This window comes from Chaetura pelagica, unplaced genomic scaffold, assembly GCF_000747805.2.
Source record: "Chaetura pelagica isolate M959 unplaced genomic scaffold, ChaPel_1.0 scaffold20, whole genome shotgun sequence".
In the NCBI taxonomy this organism is placed as follows: Eukaryota; Metazoa; Chordata; class Aves; order Apodiformes; family Apodidae; genus Chaetura; species Chaetura pelagica.
The window spans coordinates 763,777-773,797 of NW_009951958.1; the positions used below are offsets into that span (position 1 = coordinate 763,777).

A 10,021-nucleotide genomic window follows, 5' to 3' on the forward strand; every position below is an offset into this window, starting at 1 on the left:
AAATCCCCATTTTGACTGGCAAGAAAAGAAACAAACAAGATGCACTGCTTGGATTTGGGGTTTGCAGTTGTTGTATTGGGGTGAGGTGGTTTATTTTTCTTTTTTTCTTTTTTTTTTGCATCAAGGGAAAGAAAACAATACACAGGTTGGAGAGAAAACATTTTCACAAATACAATAAATACCTGTTCTGATTCAAAAGCAAAGTGCAATGTAGAGTTTTCTATTTAAACCAAAACAACCTACAGAATAATGCCTTAAATATTAACAAATCAATTTGTGGTCAGCACAGTAAAATAAATATGAATACATTGAGTTATATTTTGTTTCTAGCAGCAAAGGTCATTAAACTACTGGCCAATGTGACAGCTTCACAGAAGTCCTGTTTCTTAGGTTTGGTACTTTGTTTAACACAAGAAAAAGATTCAGTGGGTCTGGAAAATGATACTACAGGTGAACAGTATTCTCCCCAGCCCATATATGTCAAATAGGGTTTGGCCAGGATGTGTTTTCAATACGTTTTGAATACTGATTTACAGAACAGCTCTCATAAAAAAAACAAACAACCGAACAAACCCTAGATCCACCCAGTTTCTCATGGTGACAAATATGAGATTGGATTGGCCTGAACCCTAGTATTAGTGAGGCAGAGTGTTTCGACTTTGCAGTCAATAATTTTCTATGCTGGAGGGAGAGTGGGGAGATCACAAACCATTAAGCAATGCTGAAGAGGGAGAGGTGAACTTTGGTCACTTGTAGGGAAGCGCCACAAGAGAGCACTAGGACAAAGCGAGTCTCAGCTGCTTCCCCCAGCAAACATCTTTCCTCCCATGTAGGAAACCAGTCCTACTCTTGTTGCTCAAGTCCCACTATCTGCTGTACACCTGCTATATATAACCCACCGCTTTGAAATTCTCTGGGTGATGACACTTGTACTTCCTTGAATAACACAAAGCAGCTACAAGCCCCTCTGTTCAGGGCAGACTCGAGCCATTCCTCAAAACCAGACTCAGCCCCACGCAGAAAGGAGCCTGCAGGAACAGCCCCTGCACCTCCCTTGCACACTCTCCCGAACACACAGGCATGCTGTGGCACCTTGGAACCAGCTTGTACCAGGAGGGAACAGCACTTGGAGGAGAGTTTTGGTACCTCCAGCAGTTGCTGGAAATGCCACACGAGGAACAGATTGCTGGGCTGGGAGCAGGAGCAGCAACCAAAGCAAAGTGGTGAACAGTTGCTTTTTGGGACACATGAAAGCAGACAAAGATGCTTTCTTGGTCCTAGCAATAAGCTAGATAACATCAGTATCTACAGCTCATCCAGCTCTTATTTTTACAAAGTGTTGTTTTGCTGCTACTAATTGCAGCCTGTGGGAAATGCCATGCTTTAATTTACAGCAGGAGAGATGTTTAACCATAATGCAGGGATCCCTCTGGTGAGACGCACTACGGAAAGGCTCATCCAGTTCCCTCTGTGCCCGCACAGTGGTGTCAGACTAGAAAAACAAAAGACAGAAAAAAACAGAGCCCTTCTTTGACTGCCAAAGATGAGGGGAAAAGGCTGACAAGATTTTTTGCAAGGGGAATGTTCTTCAAGGCAACACAGGGTGAGCCAGGGCCAGGAAAGCACAGAAGAACCAGACTCACAGGCTGTCAAAAATGTTCAATTGGTGCATTGCAACCTGGGCACATGTCCTCCTACCTTCTAAAGTACTCCAGTGCACAAACCCTATTTAATTGGGCTTTGCACAAAGGAGAGGAGGGAATTCCATTCAAGAGGATGGCCACTGCTCTGCCTGTGTCTGCAGAATGAGAATCAGGACAGAATGATGTAGTGGGTTCCTTTCAACTACTGTGCAAAAGCTCACCTTGCCTGGATTTAGGAAGGCTGTGCTAAGGTTGTATGGCTATCTGATGTTCAGGTAGCTTAAGATAACAATACTTGGCTTCTGAGGAGCAGCCAAGTGCAACAAACCTTTTTGTGGTGGAAAAGAAAGGTGAAGAAAAACTGTCTGGATTTTGTTTACTCATTTTTCATTTTTTAAGGCAAGCAGAAAATCATTCTGGAATGCAAGAGGCAGGATCAGAATGACAAAAAGAGGGGGTGGAGAAGCTACCTTCAACTTTATGCACTAGGTAAAATTTAACCCTGTTAAAATACTACTGAAACCACTGGAGCTGCATCTAATTCAACCTACTGCCTGAAGAGGAGTGAGACAAGCTATGATGCTTCCTTGACTTCCCATCTGCACCTACCACTGAAGCCAATGAGGCTCTACCAGTGCACAGCTGTAGCAGCACAGTGGTGAGTCAGGTCCAACAGAGGTTACCTACAGGTGCTGGGCTTAGCACTAGAGCAAACAGTTTAGAAACACTGTCAGCTGGATTCCTATCACAGCTCCACACATCTACTGAAATGAGTGGAAAAATAAATGTCAGCCCTGCTCCTTCCTGCTGTTGTTAAGGAAAATCAAAACAGACACACACCCTTTGGGTTCGTCTACACTTATCAAGTTGCTTAACAAGTTTCATTAATATTTCTTCATGGCTAAAAAGCTGTTACTCAAGCCATCATCAACCCTGACATTTAATTCCTACCTAACGTTGGATTGTTGATGGTCTCTGGAACAGTGAAGTTCACACCAAGGAACAGAATTAAAACCCATTCTGAGATGGGAAAAGAAAGAGGGGAAAAAAATTAATACAATATTGATAACTCTAGTCCAAAGGAGCATTTCATCTCTCCTCTGCAACTCATCGAGTTTTGTGCAGGAAATGGAATCAGGATATAGAAGTATCCACTCCTTGGGGTCAAGGCAGCCCTGCTCTCCCAGAGCAATAGAACTGCAGGCCAGAGACCAACATTTGCTCTCACCTACATTAGTGTGCAAGGAAATGACAGCTGTAAGTTCCTTTCAACCTAATTCTCAACCCTAGCCAGTCTAAGGTAGAATCAGAGCAGAACACATCTCATCTGAGCAGGTTTGCTTTCCAATTCACTTAATTAAGCCACTGAGATGAGCTACACCCATGATGCCTTAAAGTGCCCAGCCAACAACACTGAGAATCTTTTTTCATTGTTAACTGGTATAAGAAACTATTTCTGGATGTGGCTAATCAGCTGATATCCAGTGTTAGATCTTCAGAATGAAATCTGCATCACAGAGGTTGTGGCAAGAGGCATGACCCTCCAAGGAGGAAAGGTATGCACAGCCTTTCTACAGGGACGTGGAAAGAACTTGCTCTGAGCTGTAATGGAGGCCAAAGCAGCAATTTGTTGTGGACAAGTAGACCACCTAATTCACACATTCACAGGCCCTATTCTTGCCCCTTCTTTACAAGCTGCCCAGAGACTCAGTCTGGCATAGGGAGGCATTCTGGAGCACTGCTCTGGGGTGTGCAAAGAGGGGCATGGGCTTTGCACAAGGTCCACCTGTGCAGTAGAACCACAGAAGTTCCCAGCACTTCTTGGACTTTGCATATTCATGCAGAAGGCTGGGGAAAAGACATTAAGTCCTCCCCACCACTCAATACAATGAAGAGCCTTAGATAATTAGCAAACAAACACCAAAAACACTTCATGTCCCGCACAGCATCATCCTGCCAACTATGATAGAAAAAAAATCTAACCATACCAGTAAGTTTGCAGGTGTTACATGTATAGCTCGAGAGCATACTCCTATCAAATGGAGCACAAAGCAGGGCATGTGGCAAACAGCAGGCGAGAGACAAGCTGCTCTATTTGCAAACTACTACCAAGGGTGGCGCGTCATTGTACATAGCCTAGGTTCTCCATCTCGTTCCTGTACCGCTGCTCCGACACCTTGCTTTTGTGCTGCTTGCTTTCTAAGTGCTGCCTGAACTCCATCTCCTCACTGGCTCCAGCGTTGCACATGGAGCAGTAGAACTGGCCACTGGGGGTGACACACATGGCCAGATCCCGAGGAATCCTCTGGCGCGAGCGGGGATTGAAGTAGGGACCTGAGGAGACAACAGAAAAACTCGTTTCATCTGTAAGACAGAAAAGCAAGAGGCAGCTCAGCAAGAACTTCTAAAGCCAGCCAAATTTTATAAAAAAAGCAAAGATTAGCTTATTGAAATGATTAATCTGAACCTTATTGACTTCTCTACTGAGAACCAGGGATGCAGCACATCGGGAAGCAGCACTTGCTGGCATTTTATAAAGTAGCAGAGTGGGCTTAGTGTCCTGGTCTTAATAAGAATCAACAGAGAGTTGAAAATTAGGAGTCTAACCATTTAACTGATGACTCAAGTTGGTTTTTTTTTCCTTAACCCTCTAATTACAGAATTAGAACAGTATTTTGATTAGAATAAGCTGCCTCAGTTTAAAATTCTCACAAAATTATATTTAAAAGAACTTTAAAGATTCATCTTTTCCACATGACAGTGGTTAGAATCACAAAATTAAACCAAACTTCACCAGGAATCAGGGTTTCAGCTAATATATGCTCATAACAACTTAAAATTAAAAAGAGAAATAGATGCTGTACTGGACACTATAAAAACAATTTAAATCATAGTAAAGAGGCAAAGTTAGTATCTAAAACCTGAGGAAGGACTCTACTCTAGGAACAGATGGTCATAGAGGGAGGCTAACTCACACATTCTGGTCATGGGAGTGGAAGTACAGGTTGATGTGCTACAGTAGGAGTCAAAGCACCTGGCTGCTTGCCAAGAAAATAAAGCAGGAAAATTGTTACCACTTAGAGCAGCCTTAGAGACAGGCAGATGGCAAATTAAGTTACAAACTGAGAAACCGAACTAACAAGCAGGCTGACAAAACAAAGCAACTTTACCAGCTGGGAAAAAACCATGCAGACATGAAAGATCAGCAGAGCTAGGACTAGCTTCTTTCACAACCTGTCTGCTAAAACAGGCCTCAGAAAGAGAAGAAAAACAAGCCTGTTTATTATTCATTATTATTCCAACTATAAAACAGATGCAAGCTCACAGTTACCTGTGTTTTGAACTGTATACATATTTCTTCTGTTCTGCATCATTTTGTATTCATTCCCTTCTTTCCTTGCCCTCCGTTTGCCCAGTTCCGATGTTTCCCTAAAGATTAAACAAATATGAACAGCTCCAATTCAGAGTTTTCTGAGAAAAAGACTGCCAGAGACACTGCCACATGCTTTCAGCCCGAGCATGAAGTTGAACAATACCTACGAGAATGAGTTATTCTGTGCTTCTGCAAGACGCAGCCGTTTGGCATGATTTTTCCCTTGGTAGTGAGCCTGTGCCACAGCTGGAGAACTAAAGGAGGCATCACAAAGCTTGCAGTAATCATTCTCTGTGGCCAAAATCACTCGGCCACCTGGTTTACTGGATCCCATCTAGCAGCAAAGGGAGAGACAGCATGTGAAACACAAGAAGGTTAAATCGTTGAAATATCTGAATCACAAGGACTGAGACCAGTATCATCTTCACCAGGCAACAAGAGAGCTGGAATTACAGCATATGGATTAGGACACTCTCAAACACTCCCCACACTGTTCTTACAGGAACTTCATTTTCCCTGCCCCAGCCTCCAGGAGAATCTGCAAATTCCTCGAGACCTAGGCAAATCCCTGGCCTCAGATGGAGAGGAAAGCAACCTGAATAAACATCTTGTACCTCTGCAATAGCTCCAGAGGTTTTTTTTCTTCACAGTAATGATTTAACTCCTCTACCAACTGCTTGGAGCTGATGAACAGTGACTTTCACCCTGAGGAAGACCCACCGAAAGGTAAAGGTGCTCCCATATCCTATTTACATGTGTACTTAATCTCTCCACAGTACCCTGTCTCCACACAGCTTCCTGACCACTCTAACAGATTTTTAAAAAGCCACCAGTACCAGAGCTGCCAAATCTCCTGTCCTTACCCTTTAGGTAGGAGGACACCTGGATCAAGACCTCAGAGGAAGGACCCAGCATCACATGAGCAGTTCCTGCCATATAAAGGATACTTTGCCTGTCAGGCCAGACCACACAGTGATCAGGGCAGCAACCATGTCTCCTCACTGTGTATCATCCAGAGAAAAGTGCTTTGAAACCAGTGCAGCAGCAGGGATTCACACAGCCACGTCACTGCAGCATTTGCCAAGTTGAGTTTCTGTCAGATCTCTTTTGGTACTGTTCAAGCTTACAGACACACACACACTTCTGACTTGTATGTTACAACACGAATCCTCACAAGGCCCCAGAGTAATCTTTTTGTTGCCATGGGCCATTTCTCCTTTAAAAAAATGCTTCAGATACCCTAGCAGGTACAGTAGCCACGTTCCATTGCCTAGGACTGTATCCCATGCCCCCTCGACTCAGTTTCATGAGCCACAAAGTCATTTTACTTGGGAGCGAGTCTCCCTCTGCTGGCTCTGACAGCAGGTATAACGATCTGCCATTCACAGAGAACACTCCTGGCTTTTGTACAGACAACCAGAGGCTTTTGCTTTTTGGAAATGACAGACACAGCTTCGATCCCTGCAGCCCTGCTGTGGTTCCCTGCACAGTCACATGCAAAATCCAGGTTAGCTGTTAAGTCCCCACGACAATCAGAAGTGATGAATTCTAGAAGAAAGCAAGAATCATCTCTTTTGCTTCTAACATGGCTGAGACAGAATTAATCCAGACCACTAAGGGAACCATCGTTCACCCTACACACTGCAAAAGGCACAACAAAAGAGGAATTAGGTAACAGCCCTGGGCAATGGGTGTAGGAGCACCTAAGCACTTTTTCCATGTAGGCTTTCCTCACACAATGGAGGGAATGATTCTGCAGAGTGGATGCCACACCCTCATGTTCAAATCCAGCTCCAAAAATGCTGTTTTATACCTGCCCTTAAACAACTATAATCAGCAGCTCATCAGACTTACCTAGGAATCAAAATATTTGCCATACAGAAACAGAACATTTCAAGTCCAATATTCTGCTGCAAGGGCAGATCAATATCTGCATCTTCAAAGGAAAGCAAACAGCTGCCAACAGGCCATGTGCACCATCCTATGCCATTACAAGGAAAATTCTTTCCCAACTCCTGCAGTAATCCTCAAAGCATGAGATCTAGTTATCCTCACTGGGGGTTAGGTGACAAGCAGGCAGCACGATCTCGTCACCTGCCCATGCCTTACCTGAGCTGGAAGGGAGACAACCTGAGGTGGGGCAGGCTCAACCGAATTACTCATTCTGGCAGGTGCTGGGCAGCTATTGGCAGCATAGTAATTTCGGAGTTTCTTACTGTGGTTTTTACCCTGGAAAGAGAACCCAGATTAATCACTGTCCTAGTAACAGTATCTTACACTGGAGGGGGGGAAAAAAAAATAAAAAGGATCCAGGGACCTAAATGAGAAAGTGGCCATGAATGAAGATGGTGTCTCAGGTAAAGGAGCTGTCACTCAGAAAATAACAGCTCTGAACTGCAGATGCTGGCATCCCCTTTTCTTCAAAATGCTCCTCATCTAGAACAATTTGGTCTCATTTTTAATCAATTTTCTCAAATCAGTAAGGTTACAATTAGTACGTCAACATGCTTCTATTTCACTTAAAACCAGTATTTTGTATTTTAAATGTGAAACACTTACTGCTTTGCACAGTTTCTTGATAAGCCTGAACACACACCCCCTACATCATGAGACTGCAAGTATGAGTTACAACATGAGATTGAATGTAAAAAAACTCTCAGAAAACATACCCGATAGTTCCTTTCTGTGTTCTGAAAACTAGACAAAGCTACATAAAGCTATGCATATGCAGTGTGGATATATAGTAAGGTATATGCATAAATTCAAGTTATCCACTATAAATGCACTTCTGTTTTCTCACAGCAGAAATATGGAAAAAATCAGATGCTGAAGTGTAACACTAACTCAACCTACCCCTTCACTGGCAGGATGCCACTTTTTCAGGGCCAACAGCAAATCTGAGATCTGGGTCTGGTGTCCTGAGGGCATGAACAGTCAACCTTTCGGATTCACTGGTGGAGAAAGTCACTATCTCCACATCTCACACGAATATAGCACTGGGCAGAAAGGGTACTGGTAAAATGGGGTAATGTAAGACTATGACATACGCAATCTCTCAGCAAAAAAGGATATGTAAATAGTCCCCAACCTATTTCAGACAAGTCAACCAGATCAGCTTGAACAAAACTAATTTGGTTTGAGCCAACCCTGCTGATGAAAGCATTTGCATAAATGGCCTCACCAGATCAGTGGTGTGTGTAATCCCAAAAAGGAGACAGTGATATGCACATGGCAATAGCCCTCTTTCCTAGTGGCATAGCTGGATGCAGCAGAAAACATCTGTCCAGGTCTTACGAACTTAGGTCTGTGGAATCAGAAGTTCAATTTTATTGGAAGAGTGTAAAAGGTGAAAAATAGGCCAGATGAAACAAAGGAAAAATCACAACTGTCTCCTTTTTCACCCGTGCTATCTTGGTACTACTTCTCTGGCCCTGTGCACAAAGATTTTGCAAAAAACTTCAGTGGTGACACTGGAAATTAAAGCACTGCAGCCTGTCTGGACAACCAGCAAATTCAGGCAGGGTGAAGATATGTCTACAGAGCTATTTCAGTCCATTAGTTGATACAGAGGTAGCTCCAGGTGAACTTCACTGCTGCTGCTGGTGTGCAGCCACTTCAACACAGCACTCCAAACCCCCTTGAGAAGCTGTTAGTCCTTGTGTGTCAGCCCACACTTGGCTCTGTGCTACCACAGCAACACACTGGCAGAGGAATGTCTACATAAGCTGCAGATGCAGCAGCCCTGAAATCTGTGCCTCCTGCTACTCTCCTTACCTGGTAATGAGCCTGGGCTTGTTGTGCTGAGTTCAGAGTGACATTGCAAAGCTTACAGCACAGAGGCTTACATAGTTCCTCCAACATAGGGTCCTGCTCCACCACCTTTGCAAGCTCTTCTTCTTGTGTGTGATGAAAGGAAGGCCCCAGTCCGAGAGATTTAGGTGGGGACAGTGGTGAGCTGGCTCTTGGCCTTGTAGCCACTGACATAGGAAGAGATGAAGGCTTCTCAGGATGAGGAAGAAGTCCTGCTTGCTGTAGAAGAATCATTGGCCAGGAAGACTGTGGGCATGCTACTTCTGAAGGATGAGGAGTCTTCTTCAGATCTAGACCAGAGAGAGACAAATGCTGAAATAACCAGCACTAACAGGAACATCAACATTCCAGTGGACAGCTCCTGTAATGTCACTGTCTGTACTTTATGGCTTTTCACAATGCCAAGCAGGATACAGTCAGTTCGTAACACTTGACTCCACAGGAACACCAGTACCTCAGACTACCAGACCCAGGTTAAAAGATAGGCACATAGGAAGCAGATTGAAGTCCGAAATATAGTACCCCATGGAACCTCCTGCACAGGTGAAGATTACTAGCCACCCACAGTACCAGACCAACACCATGCACACCCCACTGCTCCATGAGCACGAGAAGATGAGACACACAACCTGCACAGCACATCAGCTGTGTTAATGGGAACAGGAGGGTTACAACCATTAACCACATCCTCTTTTGGCAGCCTAAGGACAAGCTCACACTCCAAGACCTAAAAAAATACTACAATGTATTACTGCCACTGATGACTTAAGAACCTAAAAATTTCAAAGCAGATTTATCTGATATAGGTAGATATAAAATACAGGCAGTCACATGCATCCCTCAAATACTCAAAAAGACCTTCCTGAGGAAAGATCTTCTACAGTTAATGTTTTAAGTAACTCAACAAAAGCAGAAGAGTATGAATCAACCTGAGCACAGCCTTGTTGTACACAGCTCCCAAGGACTGTCTTCCATGGTCTTGTTGAATGACCTTGAGCTATTTCTCCTATTCCCTTTACTAACTAAAACCTTTGCAACATTTAAAGCTGTATCTTCTGCAAAATGGAGAGCTCATCCGACATTAACCTTTATTGAATTATTTCTCAGTTAATTCAATTCTTAGAACTAACCCTACTTTTCCAACAAGGGTTTCTGAGAGGCTTATTTAATTAAAGTTTATAAATCATATCTAAAA

The 10,021-nt window shown here is 43.6% G+C and overlaps 1 protein-coding gene across 1 annotated transcript; it reads right to left on the reverse strand.

Moving 5' to 3' along the window:
- Window positions 1–3,585: 3,585 nt before the first annotated feature.
- On the reverse strand, window positions 3,586–9,060 carry ZMAT3 (zinc finger, matrin-type 3). Its single transcript, XM_009999203.1, has 5 exons — window positions 8,791–9,060; window positions 7,126–7,245; window positions 5,184–5,350; window positions 4,975–5,072; window positions 3,586–3,977 (listed from the first exon to the last, which is right to left on the reverse strand). The coding sequence occupies exons 1-5, from the start codon at window positions 9,058–9,060 to the stop codon at window positions 3,766–3,768; spliced, it is 867 nt and encodes a 288-aa protein (XP_009997505.1). The 3' UTR covers window positions 3,586–3,765.
- Window positions 9,061–10,021: the final 961 nt, after the last annotated feature.